The 27,983-nt window shown below is 42.7% G+C and overlaps 1 protein-coding gene across 3 annotated transcripts in view; it reads left to right on the top strand.

Moving 5' to 3' along the window:
• LOC106584712 (neuroplastin) overlaps nucleotides 1-27,983 on the top strand; it is a 55,256-nt gene that overhangs the window by 21,290 nt on the left and 5,983 nt on the right. For all 3 annotated transcript variants that reach the window (XM_014170229.2, XM_014170230.2, XM_014170231.2), the window contains 4 exons: nucleotides 17,667-17,841; nucleotides 20,143-20,237; nucleotides 25,832-25,965; nucleotides 26,055-26,328. In XM_014170229.2, coding sequence (XP_014025704.1) covers nucleotides 17,667-17,841; nucleotides 20,143-20,237; nucleotides 25,832-25,965; nucleotides 26,055-26,328 — 678 coding nt within the window. The remainder of the gene's footprint in view (nucleotides 1-17,666; nucleotides 17,842-20,142; nucleotides 20,238-25,831; nucleotides 25,966-26,054; nucleotides 26,329-27,983) is intronic.

The following is a 27,983-nucleotide window of genomic DNA, read 5'->3' as shown; positions in this document are numbered from 1 at the left end:
ATCGAGCTCCACAATAATAATGTGGATCATCCCTTTTATCGTGCTCCACAATAATAATGTGGATCAGCCCTTTTATCGAGCTCTACAATAATAATGTGGATCAGCCCTTTTATCGAGCTCCACACTAATAATGTGGATCATCCCTTTTATCGTGATCCACAATAATAATGTGGATCAGCCCTTTTATCGAGCTCTACAATAATAATGTGGATCAGCCCTTTTATCGAGCTCCACAATAATAATGTGGATCAGCCCTTTTATCGTGATCCACAATAATAATGTGGATCAGCCCTTTTATCGAGCTCCACAATAATAATCTGGATCATTTCTGAGAAAAGAGGAATTTGCTAATGATTGATCTTTATGTAATACTACTCAGTTGCTGCCTGGCTGGTGGCATTTTAGATTACATCAGATTATAGCCTCTTTTATTAATCCACACTGGTAATTAGCTTGCCATCTTGGCAGCAACATAAATACGTACAAGACTGCTTTTTTTGCACAGTGTATTCTGTCGGTGTACTAGCAATCAAATTCAATCAGCCAATCAAATGTACACTGCTCAAAAAAATAAAGGGAACACTAAAATAACACATCCTTGATCTGAATGAATGAAATAATCTTATTAAATACTTTTTTTCTTTACATAGTTGAATGTGCTGACAACAAAATCACACAAAAATAATCAATGGAAATCCAATTTATCAACCCATGGAGGTCTGGATTTGGAGTCACACTCAAAATTAAAGTGGAAAACCACACTACAGGCTGATCCAACTTTGATGCAATGTCCTTAAAACAAGTCAAAATGAGGCTCAGTAGTGTGTGTGGCCTCCACGTGCCTGTATGACCTCCCTACAATGCCTGGGCATGCTCCTGATGAGGTGGCAGATGGTCTCCTGAGGGATCTCCTCTCAGACCTGGACTAAAGCATCTGCCAACTCATGGACAGTCTGTGGTGCAACGTGGCGTTGGTGGATGGAGCGAGACATGATGTCCCAGATGTGCTCAATTGGATTCAGGTCTGGGGAACGGGCGGGCCAGTCCATAGCATCAATGCCTTCCTCTTGCAGGAACTGCTGACACACTCCAGCCACATGAGGTCTAGCATTGTCTTGCATTAGGAGGAACCCAGGGCCAACCACACCAGCATATGGTCTCACAAGGGGTCTGAGGATCTCATCTCGGTACCTAATGGCAGTCAGGCTACCTCTGGCGAGCACATGGAGGGCTGTGCGGCCCCTCAAAGAAATGCCACCCCACACCATGACTGACCCACTGCCAAACCGGTCATGCTGGAGGATGTTGCAGGCAGCAGAACGTTCTCCATGGCGTCTCCAGACTCTGTCACGTCTGTCACGTGCTCAGTGTGAACCTGCTTTCATCTGTGAAGAGCACAGGGCGCCAGTGGCGAATTTGCCAATCTTGGTGTTCTCTGGCAAATGCCAAACGTCCTGCACGGTGTTGGGCTGTAAGCACAACCCCCACCTGTGGGCGTCGGGCCCTCATACCACCCTCATGGAGTCTGTTTCTGACCGTTTGAGCAGACACATGCACATTTGTGGCCTGCTGGAGGTCATTTTGCAGGGCTCTGGCAGTGCTCCTCCTGCTCCTCCTTGCACAAAGGCGGAGGTAGCGGTCCTGCTGCTGGGTTGTTGCCCTCCTACGGCCTCCTCCACGTCTCCTGATGTACTGGCCTGTCTCCTGGTAGCGCCTCCATGCTCTGGACACTACGCTGACAGACACAGCAAACCTTCTTGCCACAGCTCGCATTGATGTGCCATCCTGGATGAGCTGCACTACCTGAGCCACTTGTGTACGTTGTAGACTCTGTCTCATGCTACCACTAGAGTGAAAGCACCGCCAGCATTCAAAAGTGACCAAAACATCAGCCAGGAAGCATAGGAACTGAGAAGTGGTCTGTGGTCACCACCTGCAGAACCACTCCTTTATTGGGGGCGTCTTGCTAATTGCCTATAATTTCCACCTGTTGTCTATTCCATTTGCACAACAGCATGTGAAATGTATTGTCAATCAGTGTTGCTTCCTAAGTGGACAGTTTGATTTCATAGAAGTGTGATTGACTTGGAGTTACATTGTGTTGTTTAAGTGTTCCCTTTATTTTTTTGAGCAGTGTATTTTATAAAGTTAGTAGTTGTCACAATGGGCTTTACAGATACCTATCTTAAAACCCCAAAGAGCAAGGAATGCAGATGCACAGTGACTAGCATCAGGGTTGGGGTCAATTCTGAATTTAATTCAATTCAACCCATGAATTGAAAATGGAATGTGAATTAGCCACACCCCACAGGAAGCAGAATTTGAATTGAATTTGAATTACAGGAATTTGAATTTAATTCAAACCAATTCAAATAAATTCAAACTGGACATGAAATGTGTAAGTCTCATTCCTTTGACAAATATTTTGCCAAAAGCATCTGTCACCTCTAAAGAATACAGATACCATTTCAAATATTAGCTTGATTATAATCAAAGATGTCAAGCAGTATTTTGTTTCTATTGTCGTCATGAGATGTTAGATTCCCTTTCATTGTATTCTGAGTGGTTGATCTAATGTATTCTGGAAAAGTTATTTTTGAAATATTTTATAACTTAATCATTTGAATTATTAAAGACAGCCTATACAATGATCTTACAATATTTCCAAATCACTATAATTGTTATAAACTTGTTGAAGGAGAATGAGTTTTAAAAATGAAATGTTTGAAGAACATGTTTAACATGTTTAACACTTAGTTTTGATGACATGATATAAAAATAAATGTTCATACATTAATTGAATGAAATTCTACTTACAGTGAATTCAGAAAGTATTGAGACCCCTTGACTTTTTACACATTTTGTTACGTTACAGCCTTATTCTAAAAAGGATTAGATTAGATTTCCCTCATCAATATACACACAATACCCCATAATGACCGATCAAAAACTGGTTTTAGATATTTTTTTTAAACTGAAATATTCTATTTACATAAGTATTCAGACCCTTTACTCAGTACTATTTTGAAGCACCCTTGCCAGCAATTACAGCCTAGAGTCTTCTTGGGTATGATGCTACAAGCTTGGCACACCTGTATTTGGGGAGTTTCTCTCATTCTTCTCTGCAGATCCTCTCAAGCTCTGTCAGGTTGGATGGGGAGCATTGCAACACAGCTATTTTCAGGTCTCTCCAGAGATGTTAGAACGGGTTCAAGTCCGGGTTCTGGCTGGGCCACTCAAGGACATTCAGAGACTTGTCTCAAAGCCACTCCTGCATTGCCTTGGATGTGTGCTTAGGGTCGTTGTCCTGTTGAGGACAACGACCCTAAGAGGGGGGCGGGGGCAGGGGGCAATGCAAATAGTCTGGGTAGCCATTTGGTTAGCTGTTCAGGAGTCTTATGGCTGTTAAGAAGCCTTTTGGACCTAGACTTGGAGTTCCGGTATCACTTGCCATGTGGTAGCAGAGAGAACAGTCTATGACTAGGGTGGCTGGAGCCTTTGACAATTTTTAGGGCCTTCCTCTGACACCGCCTGGTATAGAGGTCATGGATGGCAGGAAGCTTGGCCCCAGTGATGTACTAGGCCGTTCGCACTACCCTCTGTAGTGCCTTGTGGTCGGAAGCCGAGCAGTTGCCATACCGGGCGGTGATGCAACCAGTCAGGATGCTCTCGATAGTGCAGCTGTAGAACTTTTTGAGAATCTGAGGACCCATGCCAAATCTTTTCAGTCTCCTGATGGTCTATAATGTTTGTAGACCTTGTAGTAGGTTAATAGTATAACTGCTAATTGGGTAATGGTATTACTGTCTTACTGCCTGGCTGGCTGCATTGTGGATGTGAGCAGCATTATGATCCAGACACAAGCCCAGAAAAGTCATTAGAGGACAAGTATTGCATCCCAAACCGCACCTTATTCCCTATTTAGTACACTATTTGGGTCCCTATTCCCTATATAGTGCACTATTTGGGTCCCTATTCCCTATTTAGTGCACTATTTTGGTCCCTATTCGCTATTTAGTGCGCTATTTGGGTCCCTATTCCCTTTTTAGTGCACAATTTGGGTCCCTATTCCCTATTTAGTGCACGATTTGGGTGTCATTTGGGATGTAAACACTGTTATTCAAAGGAGGTGATATGCATGATGACAACGTCACGGGTTCAAATGTTCAGTTGCTATGGCAGTACTGTTATTTATCTGTTCCCCCAAAAAGTAGTGCACGACATAGGGTGCCATTTGGGCCTCATTAGGCATCCTCAGAGTCGGGGGATAGGGATGACGATTGTCTGACATTTTGAATGACAATGTCCCAGAAATAACAGGTATAGAAATTCGAGATCGTATTGATGTCACCGCCAACTGATATGCAGACAGCCAGTGGATGTTGACGTTTACGGTTTCACAATATGCCTGTGGTTGTCTATTCTGGATGGTTTAATATTAACACTAATTATAGATAATAATCGTATTAATAGTAATTATAAATAATATAGAGGATTTATTATAATGAGACCTAAAGTCGTTTAACCACTAAGCTACCCTGCCGCCCCATTTAGGTCACTGACGGTGTAACACAAAGGTTATTATGTTTTTAAATGTTTTATTTTACTCACTTCATCTTGGTTTCTAACATCACCATATTATTTGCTGTCATCTTTTTCTGATTCTGATTGACTCTACCTTAGCCTTATGATTTAACATTTTACTTCTCTTTTTTCCTCCCAACTGATTCCTTTCGTTTATCCTTTCTCATTCTCTCACCTTTTCATCCATCCTACACACTTACCCTTTATCTCTACCCTCTCCGGCTCACTTGGATGGTTACACACTATTCTCCTTTGGGATGGCAACACTACTCTCATCCTCTCCTGTGGATGGCAACACTACTCTCATCCTCTCCTGTGGATGGCAACACTACTCTCATCCTCTCCTGTGGATGGCAACACTACTCTCATCCTCTCCTGTGGATGGCTACACTACTCTCATCCTCTCCTGTGGATGGCAACACTACTCTCATCCTCTCCTGTGGATGGCAACACTACTCTCATCCTCTCCTGTGGATGGCAACACTACTCTCATCCTCTCCTGTGGATGGCAACACTACTCTCATCCTCTCCTGTGGATGGCAACACTACTCTCATCCTCTCCTGTGGATGGCTACACTACTCTCATCCTCTCCTGTGGATGGCAACACTACTCTCATCCTCTCCTGTGGATGGCAACACTACTCTCATCCTCTCCTGTGGATGGCAACACTACTCTCATCCTCTCCTGTGGATGGCTACACTCCTACTCCACTACTCCACTACTCTACTACTCCACTACTCCACTACTCCACTACTCTACTACTCCACTACTCTACTACTCCACTACTCCACGACTCTACTACTCCACTACTCTACTACTCCACTACTCCACCTCCATAGCTGGCTTTGTGAAGTCTCCCCTGTCTGAGACCAAACTAACAGGCGACACCTTTGAGTTGTACTGTGACGTGGTTGGTAACCCGACCCCAGAGGTCCAGTGGTGGTACGCTGAGATCAATCGGGCCGACTCTTTCCGCCAGCTCTGGGACGGCGCCCGGAAACGTCGCGTGTCCATCAACACGGCGTACGGCACCAACGGCGTGAGCGTTCTGGGCATCACACTTCTCGGTCTGGAGGATTTTGGGACGTACGAATGTCGGGCCAGTAATGATCCGAGGAGAAACGATCTGCACCAAAACTCTGCCTGGATCAGAGCACAGGCTACCATTACTATGCTGCAGAGTGAGTGGTCAGAGACAGTAGAGTAACTCCCACGCCCCTCAGGGTTAGCGGCTTCATTAGCAGCCAGTCCCAATTCACTTTTTACATCTGCTGACGTCACAAGGTGCTATACAGAAACCCAGCCTAAAACCCCAAACAGCAAGCAATGCAGATGTAGAAGCACGGTGGCTAGGAAAAACTCCATAGAAAGGCAGGAACCTAGGAAGAAACATAGTGAGAAACCAGGCTCTGAGGGGTGGCCAGTCCTCTTCTGGCTGTGCCGGGTGGAGATTATAACAGAACATGGCCAAGATGTTCAAACGTTCATAGATGACCAGCAGGGTCAAATAATAATAATGACAGTGGTTGTAGAGGGTGCAACAGGTCAGCACCTCAGGAGTAAATGTCAGTTGGTTTTCATAGCCGGGCATTCAGAGTTAGAGAAAACTGTTGCGGTAGAGAGAGAGTCGAAAACAGCAGGTCCGGGATAAGGTAGCACGTATGGTGAACAGTTCAGGGTTCTATAGCCACAGGCAGAACAGTTGAAACTGGAGCAGCAGCATGACCAGGTGGACTGGGGACAGCACGGAGTCATCAGGCCAGGTAGTACTGAGGCATGGTTCTAGTGCTCAGGTCCTCCGGGAGGTATGTGAGAGGGAGAGAGAGAGAGAATTAGAGAGAGAGCATACCTTAAATTCCGGACTATAAGCCGCAACTTTTTCCCCAGGCTTTGAACCTCGCGGCTTAAACAATGACGCGGCAAATATATGGATTTTTCCAGCTTTCAAATTTGTTTTCTCCAAAAAAACACATTCTGTGACGTGCTCCATTTTTTGGCGGGATGAAGCTTTCATTAGACCAATGAAATTGCCGAATGGGTTAAGGTCAAACAATTTTTTTGTTTACTTTTTAGATTAAATCGAGCGCTCTCAAACTTCCCATCATTCTGATTACGGTAGTCATTTTGTCACCCTCATCATGGCAAAGACACGGAGAAATGCATATGATGCAGCTTTCAAGTTGAAGGCGATTGATCTGGCTGTTGGAAAAGGAAATAGAGCTGCTGCACGGGAGCTTGGTCTTAATAAGTCGATGATAAGACGTTGGAAACAGCAGCGTGAGGAATTGACTCAGTGCAAAAAGACAACTAAAGCTTACTGCTAATTTTTTATTTTTTGTTACAAGCCGTGTTTCGTTAAAGCCTATTTATTTTTGTTACAAGCCGTGTTTCGTTAAAGCCTGTGTAAAGTTCATTTGTTTCAATGTACCGGTAGGCACCTGCGGCTTATAGACAGCTTATTTATGTTCAAAATATATATATTTTTTTAATTCAGTGGGTGCGGCTTAAATTCAGGTGCGCTTAATAGTCCGGAAATTACGGTACTTAAATTCACACAGGACACCGGATAAGACAGGAGAATTACTCCAGATAGAACAGACTGATCCTAGCCCCCCGACACAAACTATTGCAGCAAAAATACTGGAGGCTGAGACAGGAGTGACCCTTTTGATGTTTTGTACATCTGTGAGGTTTAAGCAACATGGTTGATGCTACACGACTATACCAGCCCTCATGGGGTTAGCAACTCAACTAGCTATACCTGTGTACTTCCAAAAGCCACCCTTCCAAAACCTCCAGGACCACCACCAGCTCCCTTGTAGAAGCCATCACTGTATTATATGATAATATATCGTATTACATCGTATTATATTGTATTACATTGTATTGTATCGTATTTTATATTATTATATCGTATTGTATCGTATTGTATTGTATCGTATATCATCGTATTACATCGTATTGTATCATATTGTATCGTATCGCATTGTTTCGTATAGTATCATATATCAGCGTATTGTATCGAATTACATCGTATTACATCGTATTGTATCATATTGTATCGTATTGTATTGTATCGTATGGTATTGTATTGTATCGTATATCATCGTATTGTATCGTATGGTATTGTATTGTATCGTATATCATCGTATTACATCGTATTGTATCGTATTATATCGTATTACATCGTATTGTATCATATTGTATGGTATTGTTTTGTATTGTATCGTATATCATCGTATTGTATCGTATTACATCGTATTGTATCATATTGTATTGTATTGTATCGTATTACATCATATTGTATCGTATGGTATTGTATTGTATCGTATATCATCGTATTGTATCGTATGGTATTGTATTGTATCGTATATTATCGTATTACATCGTATTGTATCGTATTATATCGTATTACTTCGTATTGTATCATATTGTATGGTATTGTTTTGTATTGTATTGTATCATATATCATCGTATTGTATCGTATATCATCGTATTGTATCGTATTACATCGTATTGTATTGTATCGTATTGTATCGTACCGTATTGTATCGTACCGTATTGTATCGTATTGTATCATATTGTATCGTATCGTACCGTATTGTATCGTATTACATCGTATTACATCGTATTACATCGTATTGTATCGTATTACATCGTATTACATCGTATTGTATCGTATTACATCGTATTGTATCGTATCGCATCGTATTGTATCGTATTGTATCGTATATCATCGTATTACATCGTATTATATCGTATTACATCGTATTGTATCGTATTGTATCGTATTACATCGTATTACATCATATTGTATCGTATTACATCGTATTGTATCGTATTGTATCGTACCGTATTGTATTGTATCGTACCGTATTGTATCGTATTGTATCGTATTGTATCGTATCGTACCGTATTACATCGTATTACATCATATTGTATCGTATTACATCGTATTGTATCGTATTACATCGTATTGTATCATATTGTATCGTATTGTATCGTACCGTATTGTATTGTATCGTACCGTATTGTATCGTATTGTATCGTATTGTATCGTATTGTATCGTATCGTACCGTATTGTATCGTATATCATCGTATTACATCGTATTATATCGTATTACATCGTATTGTATCGTATCGCATCGTATTGTATCGTATTACATCGTATTACATCGTATTGTATTGTATTGTATTGTATTGTATTGTATTACATCGTATTGTATTGTATTATATCGTATTATCATCGTATTACATTGTATTGTATCGTATTGTATTGTATCGTATATCATCGTATTGTATCATATTGTATCGTATTGTTTTGTATTGTATCATATTGTATTGTATTGTATTACATCGTATTGTATTGTATTGTATCGTATTGTATTGTATCGTATTACATCGTATTGTATTGTTTTGTATTGTATCATATTGTATTGTATTGTATTACATCGTATTGTATTGTATCGTATTGTATGTATCGTATTAAATCGTATTACATCGTATTGTATTGTTTTGTATTGTATCATATTGTATTGTATTGTATTACATCGTATTGTATTGTATCGTATTGTATTGTATTGTATCGTATTAAATCGGATTGTATTGTATCGTATTACATCGTATTGTATTGTATCGTATTACATCGGATTGTATTGTATTATATTGTATTGTATTGTATCGTATTAAATCGTATTGTATTGTATCGTATTACATCGTATTACAGTACATCATATTACATCGTATTGTATTGTATCGTATTACATCGTATTGTATCATATTATATCGTCTTATCTCCCAGAGAAATACAAGTGCAGTGAATGTAAGTAACCTAATCTGTGTTCCTTTACCAGTTAGCTCTGATGTTATTGTCTGCAATAATCATATCCACATAGAATTTAATTCCACTGTTTGCTTTGAAACTGTCTGCCTTAGGAAGAAGCCCACTGTGGGCAGCCCAGTCAGTATTATTGACAAAAAAGTAAATGTCACTGACATGTCTACCTCAGAACATCCCTCTCAGAATAGCACTAAAAACAATCAAGCAACCCATAAAAGTGCAAAAAATAGCCCATGTTAATGTATGTAGCCTGAGAAACAAGGTTCATGAAATTGACAACTTATTAACATCAGAAAACATTCATATTCGGCCATCTCTGAAACACTTAGATAATTCCTTTAAAAAATATATATATTTTACCTTTATTTAACCAGGTAAAGCAGTTGAGAACAGTTGAGAACAAACACACAGTAAATAAGTCTGACAACACAGCAGACTGGCAAACACACAGTAAATAAGTCTGACAACACAGCAGATCTTGCTTGATCTTCCATCTAGACAGATGGCTTGTTCATAACAAAACACTTTTTTGTTGGTAAGATTAGCAAACTTGGGTATGACATGCAAACAAAAAATGCTGAACCTTCATATTCATGCATAATGGACCCAATAATGAAAGACAAGCACGTTGAGTTCCACGAAGTGGGTGTGGAAGAGGTGAAAAATTGTTGCTATCTTATTTTATTTTTTTTAACCTTTATTTAACTAGGCAAGTCAATATTCCCTTACCTTTGATTATCTTCATCCATTGGCACTTCTAGAAATCCCAGGTCCACTACAAATGTGGTTTCTTTTGACAAAGTTCATAATTGATGTCCAAATAACTCCAAGTTGTTCCATGTTGTTAGCGCTTCGGTAGGCTACTAAAAAGTAGCGCGGGGGGGGATTCACGGCGAAAAGTAAAAAAATAATCTATTTACATTGTTCAAACATGTCAAACGTTGTTTAGCATCAATCTTTAGAGCCATTTTTAACGTGAAACATCAGTAATGTTTCAACCCGACCTCTCCTGTGTCTTGAAAAACGTCTTTGAAAAATGTATCGCATCACATGATTGCGCAGGTGCAGCCAATAATGAAGTGACGACATCCCAGGGAGGTCAACTTCTCTTCATTGCCATCCGGTCTCTGTTCATCATAGACGCTTCAAACAACTTTATAAAGATCGTTGACATCTAGTGGAAGCCGTAGGAGTTGCGAAATGAATCCTTTCTCACTATGGTATCTATAAAACAATGACACTAAATAGTACAGTCACAAAATTCAATTTTTTTTAAATCTATTTTTCACAGGTTTTTGCCTGCAATATGAGTTTTGTTATACTTACAGACACCATTCAAACTGTTTTAGAAAATTCAGAGTGTTTTCTATCCGAATGTGTTAATAATATGCATATCCTAGCTTCTGAGTTGGTGTAGGAGGCAGTTAAAAATGGGCACATATTTTTTTCAAAATGTCTCAATACTGCCCCCGAGCCTCAACAGGTTAAGAACAAATTCTTATTTACAATGACGGCCTAGGAACAGTGGGTTAACTGCCTTGTTAAATAAGGACAAACCACCTGGTACCGACAACCTGGATAGTAAATTGCTAAGGTTGGTAGCGGAATACGTTGTGACTCCTGTTTGCAACATCTTCAATTTAAGCCTAGAAGATGGTGTGTGCACTCAGAGGGAGGCAGAGGTCATTCTGCTGACCCTAGAATAGCAGAGCACCCTTTTGTGGTGCTCTGCTAATGGTTCAAACAGCCAACCAATCAGCTTGTTGCAAATGTTTTCAGCTTGCTTATAGGGAAGGGCTTCTCAACATGCTCGGCACTGACACAAATGACTGATTATTGGCTGAAAGAATTTGATAGTAAGACGATTGTGGGAGCTGTTTTGCCTTACTATGGATTGAGAGATACCTAAAAAAAAACGGAGGGTTTTCGTTAATGGAAGCACCTCTAATGCAAATTCAGTTGAGTGTGGTGTACCCCAGGGCAACTGGCTAGGGCCATTATTGTTTTCTGTTTTTACAAATGACCTTCCACTGACCTTGAATAAAGGGGAAAGGGGGGATACCTAGTCAGTTGTACAACTGAATGCCTTCAACTGAAATGTGTCTTCTGCATTTAAACCAAACCCCTCTGAATCAGAGAGGTGAATAAAGCTTGTGTGTCTATGTATGCTGACGACTCAACAGTAAACACGTCCTCTGCAACAGTAAAATAAATAACTGAGACGCTTAACATAGAGCTCCATTCAGTTTTAGAATGGGTAATTAGCAATAGTGCTAATTACCTAAAAAAACTAAAAGCATGATTTTGGGACAAATCACTCGCTGAATGCTAAACCTCGTTTAGATCTATTATTGAGTAATGTGGCTATTGAGAAAGTTGAGGAGACTAAACTGCTGGGTGTATCCCTAGATAGCAAGCTTTCATGGTCATAACATATAGGCTCAATGGTTTCTAAAATGGGATGAGGTCTGTCCATGATGGGGCGTTGCTCTGCCTTCTTGACGTCTCAGTTGACCAGACAGGTCCTTCAGGCCCTAGTTTTGTCACACCTGGACTACTGCCCAGCTGTGTGGTCATGTGCGGCATAGAAAGGACATAGGTAAATTGCAATCGGTCCAGAAACAAAGCAGAACGTATCACACTTAGATGTACTGTACATGGAGGGAAAGTGTCTCTAAAAATGCATGTCAGTCTCTCCTGGTTCAAAGTTCAGTGATTGACTGCATCGCTATTGGTCTTTGTGCAAGGTGTTGATGTGTTGATGGTACCGAACTGTCTGTTCAAGCAGTTGGCACACAGTTCACCCACTCATCTGTACAACACAATACATGCAACCTGAGGTTTCTTTACAGTCCCCAGGTCCAGAACAGTGGCTGGGAAACACACAGTATTAAATAGAGCCATGATTACATGGAACTCTCTGTCACCCAGGTAACTCAAACTAGCAATAAAACCAGATTCAAAGAACACCTTACTGCACAAAGGGGACTGTGAAGAGCCATTTTATATACCTTGTATTGTAATGTGCACTGTATTATGTATTAGACCTAGATATTGTGTGCATGCACTGATATGTAGGCTATGTGTGACATTTTAAATGTATGTATTTCAGTCCTTGACTAATAATATTCTGTGTTATGTATTATGTCATGTTTCATGTGGACCCCAGGAAGAGTAGCTGATGCCTTTGCAGCATCTAATGGGGATCCTAATGAATACCAAATACCAAATCACCAACCATACACCCTGAAAATGAAGAACAATCTCCCTCTGTGCCTCAGCTCCTTAGTTAGCAGCTTCACTAGACCTCCCAGTGTATCCCATGCAGCCTACTAGGTCTTGCAGCTTCACTAGACCTCCCAGTGTATCCCATGCAGCCTACTTAGGTCTTGCAGCTTCACTAGACCTCCCAGTGTATCCCATGCAGCCTACTAGGTCTTGCAGCTTCACTAGACCTCCCAGTGTACCCCATACAGCCTCCTAGGTCTTGCAGCTTCACTAGACCTCCCAGTGTACCCCATGCAGCCTCCTAGGTCTTGCAGCTTCTCCCAGTGTATCCCATACAGCCTCCTAGGTCTTGCAGCTTCACTAGACCTCCCAGTGTACCCCATGCAGCCTCCTAGGTCTTGCAGCTTCTCCCAGTGTACCCCATGCAGCCTCCTAGGTCTTGCAGCTTCTCCCAGTGTACCCCATACAGCCTCCTAGGTCTTGCAGCTTCTCCCAGTGTACCCCATACAGCCTCCTAGGTATTGCAGCTTCTCCAGTGTATCCCATACAGCCTCCTAGGTCTTGCAGCTTCTCCCAGTGTACCCCATACAGCCTCCTAGGTCTTGCAGCTTCTCCCAGTGTATCCCATACAGCCTCCTAGGTCTTGCAGCTTCTCCCAGTGTATCCCATGCAGCCTCCTAGGTCCCTCCTGTCGTCTACTCTGAGACCATAGTGTTAAGTAGAGATCCCTCCTGTCGTCTACTCTGAGACCATAGTGTTAAGTAGAGATCCCTCCTGTCGTCTACTCTGAGACCATAGTGTTAAGTAGAGATCCCTCCTGTCGTCTACTCTGAGACCATAGTGTTAAGTAGAGATCCCTCCTGTCGTCTACTCTGAGACCATAGTGTTATGTAGAGATCCCTCCTGTCGTCTACTCTGAGACCATAGTGTTAAGTAGAGGTCCCTCCTGTCGTCTACTCTGAGACCATAGTGTTAAGTAGAGGTCCCTCCTGTCGTCTACTCTGAGACCATAGTGTTAAGTAGAGATCCCTCCTGTCGTCTACTCTGAGACCATAGTGTTAAGTAGAGATCCCTCCTGTCGTCTACTCTGAGACCATAGTGTTAAGTAGAGATCCCTCCTGTCGTCTACTCTGAGACCATAGTGTTAAGTAGAGATCCCTCCTGTCGTCTACTCTGAGACCATAGTGTTAAGTAGAGATCCCTCCTGTCGTCTACTCTGAGACCATAGTGTTAAGTAGAGATCCCTCCTGTCCCTCCCGTCATGTTACCCATCTCACCCACCCTAACCTGTCTAACCGATCTAACCCGTCTAACCTGTCTAACCTATCTAACCTGTCTAACCTGTCTAACCTGTCTAACCTATCTAACCTGTCTAACCTGTCTAACCTATCTAACCCGTCTAACCTGTCTAACCGATCTAACCGATCTAACCTGTCTAACCTGTCTAACCTGTCTAACCCGTCTAACCTGTCTAACCTATCTAACCTGTCTAACCTATCTAACCTGTCTAACCTGTTTAACCTGTCTAACCTATCTAACCTGTCTAACCTATCTAACCTGTCTAACCTGTCTAACCCGTCTAACCCGTCTAACCCATCTAACCCGTCTAACCTATCTAACCCGTCTAACCTGTCTGACCCATCTAACCCGTCTAACCCATCTAACCCGTCTAACCCGTCTAACCTATCTAACCTGTCTAACCTGTTTAACCTGTCTAACCTATCTAACCTGTCTAACCTGTCTAACCCGTCTAACCCGTCTAACCTATCTAACCCGTCTAACCTATCTAACCCGTCTAACCTATCTAACCCGTCTAACCTATCTAACCCGTCTAACCTGTCTAACCTATCTAACCCGTCTAACCTATCTAACCCGTCTAACCTGTCTGACCTGTCTAACCCATCTGCACTGCTACTTTGATTTCCCTTTCATTTTGTCCCTTTTGTATTCTTTCATATTTCATTCTTAGAAATGTTTGTGTATGTTAGGGTAGCTCCACATTATAAACATGGGTTTGGACAGTCTCATGTATTTACATTTGAGTGATTTTGCAGACACTCTTATCCAGTGATATGTACTGTATCTATACTGAACAAAAATATAAACGCAACATGAAACAATTTCAAAGATTTTACTGAGTTACAGTTTATTTAAGGAAATCAGTCATTTGAAATAAATAAATTAGGCCCTAATCTATGGATTTCACATGACTGGGAATGCAGATATGCATCTGTTGGTCACAGATACCTTAAAAAAAAAGTAGGGGTGTGGATCAGAAAACCAGTCAGTATCTGGTGTGACCACCATTTGCCTCATGCAGCGTGACATCTCTCACGTAGAGTTGATCAGGCTGTTGATTGTGGACTGTGGAATGTTGTCCCACTCCTCTTCAATGGCTGCGTGAATTTGCTGGATATTGGCGGTAACTGGAACACGCTGTCTTATGAATCGATCCAGAGCATCCCAAACATGCTCAGTGGGTGACATGTCTGGTGAGTATGCAGGCCATGGAAGAACTGGGACATTTTCAGCTTCCAGGAATTGTGTACAGATCCTTGCAACATTGGGCCATTCATTACCATGCTGAAACATGAGGTGATGGCGGGTGGATGAATGGCACGATACTGAGCCTCAGGATCTCGTCACGATATCCCTGTGCATTCAAATTGCCATCGATAAAATACAATTGTGTTCATTGTCCGTAGCTTATGCCTGTCCATACCATAACCCCACCGCCACCATGGGGAACTCTGTTCACAACGTTGACATCAGAAAACCGCTCGCCCACACAACGTCAAACACATGGTCTGCGGTTGTGAGGCCGGTTGGACGTACTGCCAAATTCTCTAAAACGAAGTTGGAGGCGGTTTATGGTAGAGAGATTAACATTAAATTATCTGCCAACAGCTATGGTGGACATTCCTGTAGTCAGCATGCCAATTCCACACTCTGTGGCATTGTGTTGGGTGACAAAACTGCACATTTTAGAGTGGCCTTTTATTGTTCCCAGCACAAGGTGCACCTGTGTAATGATCATGCTATTTAATCAGGTTCTTGATATGCCACATCGGTCAGGTGGATGGATTATCTTGGCAAGGAGAAATGCTTACTAACAGGAATGTAAATACATTTGTGCCCAAATTATTTTGAGAAATAAGCTTTTTTGTGTATGGAAAAATTCTGGGATGTTTTATTTCAGCTCATGAAACATGGGACCATCACTTTACATGTTGCATTTATATTTTTGTTCAGTATATATTTATATAAATATATATGGTTCTGGGTTATGAAGGACAGGGAAACCTATCAAACACTAGCCCTAAATCACTACCCAGTCCCAGAACCCTGACCTCTAACCTTTAAACCCTATGTCAGCTCTACAAGCTTCTGAATTACTGGATGCCAAGTAGATTTCAAACCAACACTGACTGCTCTGTCTGCAAATCATTGGAGGTAGAGATCAGAGCCATTTATAGACATCCTGTTTATGTGTATGGCTCTGGTAGGGGAAAGTACTCATACTGTATGTGTATTGCTCTGGTAGGGGAAAGTACTCATACTGTATGTGTATTGCTCTGGTAGGGGAAAGTACTCATACTGTATGTGTACGGCTCTGGTAGGGGAAAGTACTCATACTGTATGTGTATGGCTCTGGAAGGGGAAAGTACTCATACTGTATGTGTATGGCTCTGGTAGGGGAAAGTACTCATACTGTATGTGTATGGCTCTGGAAGGGGAAAGTACTCATACTGTATGTGTATGGCTCTGGTAGGGGAAAGTACTCATACTCTATGTGTATTGCTCTGGAAGGGGAAAGTACTCATACTGTATGTGTATGGCTCTGGAAGGGGAAAGTACTCATACTGTATGTGTATGGCTCTGGTAGGGGAAAGTACTCATACTGTATGTGTATTGCTCTGGAAGGGGAAAGTACTCATACTGTATGTGTATTGCTCTGGAAGGGGAAAGTACTCATACTGTATGTGTATGGCTCTGGAAGGGGAAAGTACTCATACTGTATGTGTATGGCTCTGGAAGGGGAAAGTACTCATACTGTATGTGTATTGCTCTGGAAGGGGAAAGTACTCATACTGTATGTGTATGGCTCTGGTAGGGGAAAGTACTCATACTGTATGTGTATTGCTCTGGAAGGGGAAAGTACTCATACTGTATGTGTATTGCTCTGGAAGGGGAAAGTACTCATACTGTATGTGTATGGCTCTGGAAGGGGAAAGTACTCATACTGTATGTGTATTGCTCTGGAAGGGGAAAGTACTCATACTGTATGTGTATTGCTCTGGTAGGGGAAAGTACTCATACTGTATGTGTATTGCTCTGGAAGGGGAAAGTACTCATACTGTATGTGTATGGCTCTGGAAGGGGAAAGTACTCATACTGTATGTGTATGGCTCTGGTAGGGGAAAGTACTCATACTGTATGTGTATTGCTCTGGTAGGGGAAAGTACTCATACTGTATGTGTACGGCTCTGGTAGGGGAAAGTACTCATACTGTATGTGTATGGCTCTGGTAGGGGAAAGTACTCATACTGTATGTGTATAGCTCTGGTAGGGGGAAAGTACTCATACTGTATGTGTATTGCTCTGGTAGGGGAAAGTACTCATACTGTATGTGTCTACAACTCATTATGCTTGTTTGAAGTGAACTACAGGTTTGTTTAGTAACACAAGCCTGTGTGATGTCTCTATCAGGGCAGGGATCAATTCCATTTCAATTCAGTCAATTCTGGGAGTAGCCTGAAATTCCAATCCAATTTTCCTCATTGCTTTTCAACTAATTTCAATTAACTACATTGAAAATTATAAGAATAAGATACAATTTGAAATGGAATTGACCTTAACCCTGGTGTCTTATTGGTGTTTCAGAGCCTTCCATCAACTGAAATGTACATTTTCCTCATTGTTTTTCAATGAATTGGAATGTCAGTTTTACTTCATGAATTGAATGTATTGAAATGGAATTGATAGTTGGAAGTGTCTTATTGGTGTTTCAGAGCCTTCCATAAACTCGTCGGACCACATCATGCTGCCCACTGATCACCACAGCCTGCCCATCACTTTACAGTGCAACCTAACTTCAGCCCACAGTGCCCACATCGAGAGCTTCTGGATGAAGAATGGAGAGGAGATCGAAGACACCCGCAGAGAGAGAGCCAACACTGAGTACTAGTAGGTCCCCATCTATAAGAGTTTAACAACAGTAGTCATGGTAGGGAGAGTTTAACAATAGCAGTCATGGTAGGGAGAGTTTAACAACAGCAGTCATGGTAGGGAGAGTTTAACAACAGCAGTCATGGTAGGGAGAGTTTAACAACAGCAGTCATGGTAGGGAGAGTTTAACAACAGCAGTCATGGTAGGGAGAGTTTAACAACAGCAGTCATGGTAGGGAGAGTTTAACAATAGCAGTCATGGTAGGGAGAGTTTAACAACAGCAGTCATGGTAGGGAGAGTTTAACAATAGCAGTCATGGTAGGGAGAGTTTAACAACAGTAGTCATGGTAGGGAGAGTTTAACAACAGCAGTCATGGTAGGGAGAGTTTAACAACAGTAGTCATGGTAGGGAGAGTTTAACAACAGCAGTCATGGTAGGGAGAGTTTAACAACAGCAGTCATGGTAGGGAGAGTTTAACAACAGTAGTCATGGTAGGGAGAGTTTAACAACAGCAGTCATGGTAGGGAGAGTTTAACAATAGCAGTCATGGTAGGGAGAGTTTAACAACAGTAGTCATGGTAGGGAGAGTTTAACAACAGCAGTCATGGTAGGGAGAGTTTAACAACAGCAGTCATGGTAGGGAGAGTTTAACAACAGCAGTCATGGTAGGGAGAGTTTAACAACAGCAGTCGTGGTAGGGAGAGTTTAACAACAGCAGTCGTGGTAGGGAGAGTTTAACAACAGCAGTCGTGGTAGGGAGAGTTTAACAACAGCAGTCATGGTAGGGAGAGTTTAACAACAGTAGTCATGGTAGGGAGAGTTTAACAACAGCAGTCATGGTAGTCATGGTAGGGAGAGTTTAACAACAGTAGTCATGGTAGGGAGAGTTTAACAACAGCAGTCATGGTAGGGAGAGTTTAACAACAGCAGTCATGGTAGGGAGAGTTTAACAACAGCAGTCATGGTAGGGAGAGTTTAACAACAGCAGTCATGGTAGGGAGAGTTTAACAACAGTAGTCATGGTAGGGAGAGTTTAACAACAGTAGTCATGGTAGGGAGAGTTTAACAACAGTAGTCATGGTAGGGAGAGTTTAACAACAGTAGTCATGGTAGGGAGAGTTTAACAATAGCAGTCATGGTAGGGAGAGTTTAACAACAGCAGTCATGGTAGGGAGAGTTTAACAACAGTAGTCATGGTAGGGAGAGTTTAACAACAGCAGTCATGGTAGGGAGAGTTTAACAACAGCAGTCATGGTAGGGAGAGTTTAACAACAGTAGTCATGGTAGGGAGAGTTTAACAACAGCAGTCATGGTAGGGAGAGTTTAACAATGGCAGTCTGGTGTGGGGTGGTCAAGGGCCCAGAGGCTGGCCTCAGAAAGGCGCTGGATATAAAGGGTAGGTACCACGGTCCCTAACGGCCTCAGTGAGATAGAATAAACGTTTCTAGGACTATGATGGTTTGATATAATGACTCTGGGGGAGTTTATGACTGATGCAATACCTTCCATTTAAAAAAAAAATGATTTATTAAAACCATATGTGGAGGGGATGGGAGAGTGTGTATATCATTGTTTTTATTGCCTTGCAGGTTTTGCCATGTGTGTTCCTGTGAGACATAAGGGATGTATATGGCATTTATATAGGCTAATTATCTGCCCTTCACTTTCTTTAGACTATTTTCTGTGTTAATATATAGGACTTATTATGTTTTATTTAGCATGGTTTTGCCTGGTGAGTCCTTGTGAGATATGGGAGGGGGGCACTAAGATAATTATCTGTCCTCCTATTTCCTTATTTATGTATTTATATGTAATAAAACCCTTATTGGTTAATAAAGTAGATAGGCCCTCTTGTCTCTTCCCCCAGTATCAGTACTTTTTTTGAATTGACGTCCTAGTGAATATTTGTTCATGATTGATTAGGGGCTTGGAACTTTCCCCTTCAGTCCTATTGAGTGTTGTGTTGAGGATCCCTGCCTGTCACGCTGGAGACCAGGGTTCATTTCCCCCGATGGGGGAGGTTTAAACATATAAGTGTTGATTAACTTTTGAAAAGATCCTCTCTACCGTGTTAGATTTTTGGGGGTTTCTTGATTGGTCCTGATTATTAGAGATGTTGAAGATGGGTTGGTCTAGGTTCTACAGTATGTGCCCTGCTTGCCCCGCATGGGTAACAGTCCTCTAACCTAAGTGCACATTTCTGAAAAAATGACAGATTATTGGGACGCAGGCAATGCCTCTGACATCAGAGTGCCTTTCAGAGTTAGAACTAAACGAGGATTGATTGACTTGTGCTGTTTGTTTTGTGTAAATCTAGCCTGAAGAAGCCCCGAGGAGAGGATTCAGGGGAGTACATGTGTGTCTACACCTTCGATCGGGTCCTGTCTGCTAACGCCACCATCGAGATTAAAGGTACAACCTATCCCTAACCCTCCGTTAACATAACATAGTGTTGTATGAGGTTAGCCACACCATCGAGATTAAAGGTACAGTACGACTTCCACCCACCAGTGTTGAATAGTAATTCACATGAGTCATTCACATGAATCATTCACGAGTCATTCACATTCACATGAATCATTGACATGCATCCTTCCAAGGCACAATGATGACCTAATAGGCTGCCCAAGGCAGCACTGTCATATAGTCCCTGAAATATCGCCTTTCATAGGGCCCCCCTGCCTACACCAGACCTGGGTTCAAATATAATTTCAGGTATTTCAATTACTTTTCAATATATTTCCAAAACAAGTATTCAGATAACCTTTATTTGAAAAAACAAGTGTACAAATTTGGAAAGTATTTGAAAATACTCAAATACACTGACTCATACACTCCCATGCATTGAATCCAGGTATTTGAAAATATTATTTGAAAAAAGTATTTACTATTTGGTTTTTACAAATAACCATTAAAATACTCAAAAGTACTTGTTTTGCGCAGTGTATTTGAAAATACTCAAATGCACAGAAAAATGTATTTAAATAACAAATACTCAAATGCACATGTATTTGTCCCCAGGTCTGACCTACACCACCTTTGAGTGTTGAATGGTAGATAGGTACACCTCGTTCACGAAAATGTATGACTTCTACAAACAGTGAATCACGTGGATGTGGCTTGCTACTCTATATAAAGCAGGCAGACAGGCATCGAGGCATTCAGTTACTGTTTGATTGAACGTTAGAATGCGAAAAGCTAGTGACCTAAGCGACTCTGAGCGTGGTCTGATCGTCGGTGCCAGGCGTGCCGGATCCAGTATGTCAGAAACGCCCGCCCTCCTGACACGACAGTGTCTAGGGTTTACTGAGAATGGTGCGACAGGCCTCCCGAGTGGCGCAGTGGTCTAAGGTACTGCATCGCAGTGCTAGCTGTGCCGCCAGAGATTCTGGGTTCGAGTCCAGGCTCCTTCACAGCCGGCCACGACCCCGGGAGACCCATGGGGCGGCGCACAATTGGCCCAGTGTCGTCCGGGTTAGGGGAGCGTTTGGCTGGGCAGGGATGTACTTGTCCTTGTCCCATCGCGCACTAGCGACTCCTGTGGCGGGCCAGGCGCAGGGAACGCTGACACGGTCACCAGGTGCACGGTGTTTCCCCCGACACATTGGTGCGGCTGGCTTCTGGGTTAATTGGCATTGTGCCAAGGTACTGTGCGGCTTAGCTGGGTTGTGTTTCGGAGGACACACGGCTCTCGACCTTCGCCTCTCCTGAGTCCGTATGAGAGTTGCAGCGATGAGACAAGACTGTAACTACCAACTGGATACCAGGAAATTGGGAAGAAAAAGGGGTTAAAAAAAGAAGAGAATGTCAGAGGCAAAACAGTCCTGTGGGCGAAAACAGCTAGTTGATGAGAGAAGTTGAAGGGAAATGGCAAGAATGGTGCAAGCTAACAGACGGGCTACAAACGGACAACATCTTGGAACTCGTCGATCCTTGTTACCGATGGGCTATTGCAGCAGACGACCTCACCTGGTTCCGCTCCTATCAGCTAAAACAACAAGAAGAAGTGGTGCCAGTGGGCATGCAGTCACCAACACTGGACAAATGACGAGTGGAAAAACATGGCCTGGTCCAACGAATGCTGTTACGTCATGCTGGTGGCATAGTCAGGATTTAGCGTAGCTATAACATGCTTCCTGCTTTTGCCAGCCAATCATCTGTGGACTGAACTGATATGGTTTGTAAATAATAACAGTGAGTGTTAAACTGATAGTGTGTCCTTCCACAGTGACCTTTCAGTGACTGAATTCTGAATTCTTATTCCCTACACTCATTGCTGCTCCTTTATTCACACGCACGCACGCACACACACACACACACACACACACACACACACACACACACCCGTAAACACACACACCGTACACACACACACCGTAAACACACACACCGTAAACACGCACACCGTACACACACACAAACACAAACACACACAGCAGTGAATGGATTCCCATGGGGCTAGTACTGATCGTTCCCAAAAGACAGCAAGAAATAGCTTCATTTAGGATTAGAGCGAATGCAGTGTTTATGAATCAAAAGCCGTAGCAACAGAACAACAGCTGTTCAATGAATAACACATAATGTTGAGTTATTTGGACCAATAACAAGGCTGTACACTCTCACGGAAACTGAACTGTAGTCCGTATACAATACAAAGTAATAGCAAAGAGAATGACTTTACACCTGAAAGGTAGAGCACAGTAAAATGACTTTACACCTGACAGGTAGAGCACAGTAAAATGACTTTACACCTGACAGGTAGAGCACAGTAAAATGACTTTACACCTGACAGGTAGAGCACAGTAAAATGAATGGACACCTGACAGGTAGAGCACAGTAAAATGAATGGACACCTGACAGGTAGAGCACAGTAAAATGAATGGACACCTGACAGGTAGAGCACAGTAAAATGAATGGACACCTGACAGGTAGAGCACAGTAAAATGAATGGACACCTGACAGGTAGAGCACAGTAAAATGAATGGACACCTGACAGGTAGAGCACAGTAAAATGAATGTACACCTGAAAGGTAGAGCACAGTAAAATGAATGTACACCTGAAAGGTAGAGCACAGTAAAATGAATGTACACCTGAAAGGTAGAGCACAGTAAAATGAATGGACACCTGAAAGGTATGCGGACAGTAAATGTTACTAACAGTCTATGCTATACATTTAGGACTAGATTCAATCCGATCATCTCTTTTAGGCTATGCACTTTTTTAAAAACAAAGTTTCCGGAAGGTTTCTGCTCGTGTGCACTACACATATATGGTTCTGCCGGATCGAAGGTTGAACATTACCCACGAGGCAATGTACAGCTGGAGATGCAGTTGTAATTGATGATTATAATATTAACTAGAGCATACTTATCTAATAGAGAACTCTATATACCTTCACATTGGAATTGGAATTGCAGTTTAAATTCTGTATTGACTGAGTTGTAATGGAATGGAACCTTACCCTGATGTCAATACACCAATGGGATTCTATTATGAGATAACACTATTAGTAAAACGGTCATTACTTTCGTTGGAGTGTGTCCTAAATGGTGCCCTGAAATGGTGCCCTATTCCCTTTATAGTGCACTTCTTTTGACCATGTCCTATAGGGTTCTATGTAGTGGGAAGTAATATTTGATACACTATATTATATAAACATCACATGCGACTCGTTATAAGACTAAGCAATTTGTAAGGGGTGCGTACTGGCGGCAGAGAAGTCAAGCGCAGGAGAGCAAAAACTGTGTTTACAACGGCGCAGTTTAATAATAAAAGCCACCGGAAAACATAACAATATATTAATGGGTACTAAACTCATCGCACACCAGACATAACGTGCACAAGCACTTACAATAAACATTACTGGACAAGGACATGGGGGGAAACAGAGGGTTAAATACACAGCACTTAATGAGGGAAATGAGAACCAGGTGTGTGGGAAGACAAGACAAAACAAATGGAAAATGAAAAATGGATCGACGATGGCTAGAAGACCGGTGACGCCGAGTGCCGCCCGAACAAGGAGAGGAACCGACTTCGGCGGAAGTCGTGACACAATTAGCTTATTAAAAGGTTTATCTGACTCCATAAAGATAATTAGCAATATGCAAGAGACTACGGTTGAGTTACAGTAATAGACAATGAAGAAATGTCTGAGAATGGAATTCTAAATACAAGTGTATTTAATTACTTTGTAGAATGAATGGATAGACATGCAAGCCCTAAAGCTTAAGTTACAAAGCATTAACAAGGCATTATTCTGAGGGAGGGAGGGAGGGAGGGAGGGAAACCAAGGCTTGTGCCATGGCTCATACAGTAGCTCATAGGAGAGAGACAGAGAGAGAAAGAGTGTAGGTTTCTCACCACAGCAAGTCAGGAACATAAGAGAAATAATCATTCATCTAAGACCATGTTATAAGCATCTGAGTTGTTTGGACTCAGGATCTGAGTTGTTGACCAATAGTATTAATGTAAAGGTAACCTCCAATCAGACATCACACCTACATGATGTAACCTCTACTTCTCAGAGTTTAAACAATGAGGTTGGTATGACAACACAGAGAATGCTGAATTCCTAAGACAACACAGAGAATGCTGAATTCCTAAGACAACACAGAGAACGCTGAATTCCTAAGAAAACACAGAGAATGCTGAATTCTTAAGACAACACAGAATTCTGAATTCTTAAGACAACACAGAGAATGCTGAATTCTTATGACAACACAGAATTCTGAATTCTTAAGACAACACAGAGAATGCTGAATTCTTATGACAACACAGAGAATGATGAATCCTTATGACAACACAGAGAATGATGAATTTCTAAGACAACACAGAGAATGATGAATTCTTAAGACAACACAGAGGAAATTCTTGCATCTAGTTGATAAGAAGAGTCACTTCGGGGGCTGGGTCTATACACAGTACAGGAAATGGGCTGGGCTGCCCTACATCTATAGGTCTGTACACAGTACAGGAAATGGGCTGGGTTGCCCTACATCTATAGGTCTATACACAGTACAGGAAATGGGCTGGGTTGCCCTACATCTATAGGTCTATACACAGTACACAAGAATGGGCTGGGCTGCCCTACATCTATAGGTCTATACACAGTACAGGAAATGGGCTGGGTTGCCCTACATCTATAGGTCTGTACACAGTACAGGAAATGGGCTGGGCTGCCCTACATCTATAGGTCTATACACAGTACAGGAAATGGGCTGGGTTGCCCTACATCTATAGGTCTATACACAGTACAGGAAATGGGCTGGGTTGCCCTACATCTATAGGTCTATACACAGTACAGGAAATGGGCTGGGCTGCCCTACATCTATAGGTCTATACACAGTACAGGAAATGGGCTGGGTTGCCCTACATCTATAGGTCTGTACACAGTACAGGAAATGGGCTGGGCTGCCCTACATCTATAGGTCTATACACAGTACAGGAAATGGGCTGGGTTGCCCTACATCTATAGGTCTATACACAGTACAGGAAATGGGCTGGGTTGCCCTACATCTATAGGTCTATACACAGTAGAGGAAATGGGCTGGGTTGCCCTACATCTATAGGTCTGTACACAGTACAGGAAATGGGCTGGGCTGCCCTACATCTATAGGTCTATACACAGTACAGGAAATGGGCTGGGCTGCCCTACATCTATAGGTCTATACACAGTACAGGAAATGGGCTGGGTTGCCCTACATCTATAGGTCTATACACAGTACAGGAAATGGGCTGGGTTGCCCTACATCTATAGGTCTATACACAGTACAGGAAATGGGCTGAGTTGCCCTACATCTATAGGTCTATACACAGTACAGGAAATGGGCTGGGTTGCCCTACATCTATAGGTCTATACACAGTACAGGAATTGGGCTGGTATTTGGAACACAATCCCTGAGACTTTATTATGTGATAACACAGTATTATTACTAAAACGTATCATTGCCTTCCTTTTTTTTAAATGTCCTTTGTTCTTATTGATCGTTTCCCCTCATTCCAGCTGGTCCTGACATCATAGGCCACAAGCGTAGTGACAATAAGAACGAGGGCCAGAAGGCCTTGCTCTACTGTAAGTCCACTGGCTACCCCTACCCTATCTGGACCTGGCGCAAACTGGACAACGGGTTCTACATGGTACGTTGTTGTTGTTGTTGTTCTTCTTCTTCGCATGATCATCATTCCCCATGGCACAACCATAATCACTTCTCCTCCATCTCCCCCAGGACATCAACAACTCCTCCGGCCGTTTCTTCATTAACAACAAAGACAACTACACTGAGCTGAGCATCATCAACCTGGACATCGACTCCGACCCGGGGGAGTACCAGTGTAACGCCACCAACATGATCGGCACCTCGTCCATCGTGTCTGTGCTGCGGGTCCGGAGCTACCTGGCCTGGCTTTGGCCTCTGCTGGGCGTCCTGGCCGAGGTCATCATCCTGGTCATCATCATCGTGGTCTATGAGAAACGCAAGAAGCCAGACGACATACAAGATGGTGAGTAAGGAGTCTGAGACCATATCATGGTGGCCATTTTGGTTTGCTGGTTTGTGGTTCGTTCTCCTCATTTCAATGTTTTTATTGTTGTTTGTGGTCAAATATAGTTTGCAGATAGCCATTTCAAATTATAAATTATTTTCCAAGAGGAGAAAAACAATAATTGACATTATTCAATACTGTAGATTACTTCCGCGAATAAGCTAATACTCAATTCTTAAATCATAGTTCTCTCTGTATATGGAGGCATCCTTGCCAACCAGCTGATGACCTAACAACCAGTGATGTAGTGGAGGGTTAACTCAAGTACTCTGTGTACCCTCCTATTAACCCACGGTGTTCAGGGTTTACCCTCCTATTAACCCACGGTGTTCAGGGTTTACCCTCCTATTAACCCACGGTGTTCAGGGTTTACCCTCCTATTAACCCACGGTGTTCAGGGTTTACCCTCCTGTTAACCCACGGTGTTCAAGGTTTACCCTCCTGTTAACCCACGGTGTTCAGGGTGTACCCTCCTATTTACCCACGGTGTTCAAGGTTTACCCTCCGGTTAACCCACGGTGTTCAAGGTTTACCCTCCTGTTAACCCACGGTGTTCAAGGTTTACCCTCCTGTTAACCCACGGTGTTCAAGGTTTACCCTCCTGTTAACCCACGGTGTTCAGGGTTTACCCTCCTGTTAACCCACGGTGTTCAGGGTTTACCCTCCTGTTAACCCACGGTGTTCAGGGTTTACCCTCCTGTTAACCCACGGTGTTCAGGGTTTACCCTCCTGTTAACCCACGGTGTTCAAGGTTTACCCTCCTGTTAACCCGCGGTGTTCAAGGTTTACCCTCCTGTTTACCCACGGTGTTCAAGGTTTACCCTCCTGTTAACCCACGGTGTTCAAGGTGTACCCTCCTGTTAACCCACGGTGTTCAGGGTTTACCCTCCTGTTAACCCACGGTGTTCAGGGTTTACCCTCCTGTTAACCCACGGTGTTCAGGGTTTACCCTCCTGTTAACCCACGGTGTTCAGGGTTTACCCTCCTGTTAACCCACGGTGTTCAGGGTTTACCCTCCTGTTAACCCACGGTGTTCAAGGTTTACCCTCCTGTTAACCCGCGGTGTTCAAGGTTTACCCTCCTGTTTACCCACGGTGTTCAAGGTTTACCCTCCTGTTAACCCACGGTGTTCAAGGTGTACCCTCCTGTTAACCCACGGTGTTCAAGGTTTACCCTCCTGTTAACCCACGGTGTTCAAGGTTTACCCTCCTGTTAACCCGCGGTGTTCAAGGTTTACCCTCCTGTTAACCCGCGGTGTTCAAGGTTTACCCTCCTGTTTACCCACGGTGTTCAAGGTTTACCCTCCTGTTAACCCACGGTGTTCAAGGTTTACCCTCCTGTTAACCCACGGTGTTCAGGGTTTACCTTCCTATTAACCCACGGTGTTCAGGGTTTACCCTCCTGTTAACCCACGGTGTTCAGGGTTTACCCTCCTGTTAACCCACGGTGTTCAGGGTTTACCCTCCTGTTAACCCACGGTGTTCAGGGTTTACCCTCCTGTTAACCCACGGTGTTCAGGGTTTACCCTCCTGTTAACCCACGGTGTTCAGGGTTTACCCTCCTGTTAACCCACGGTGTTCAGGGTTTACCCTCCTGTTAACCCACGGTGTTCA

This window comes from Salmo salar, chromosome ssa23 (genome assembly GCF_905237065.1).
Source record: "Salmo salar chromosome ssa23, Ssal_v3.1, whole genome shotgun sequence".
NCBI classification, from domain to species: Eukaryota; Metazoa; Chordata; class Actinopteri; order Salmoniformes; family Salmonidae; genus Salmo; species Salmo salar.
The sequence above is the reverse complement of the archived record's forward strand: the minus strand, read 5'-3'. Positions and strand labels throughout refer to the sequence as shown.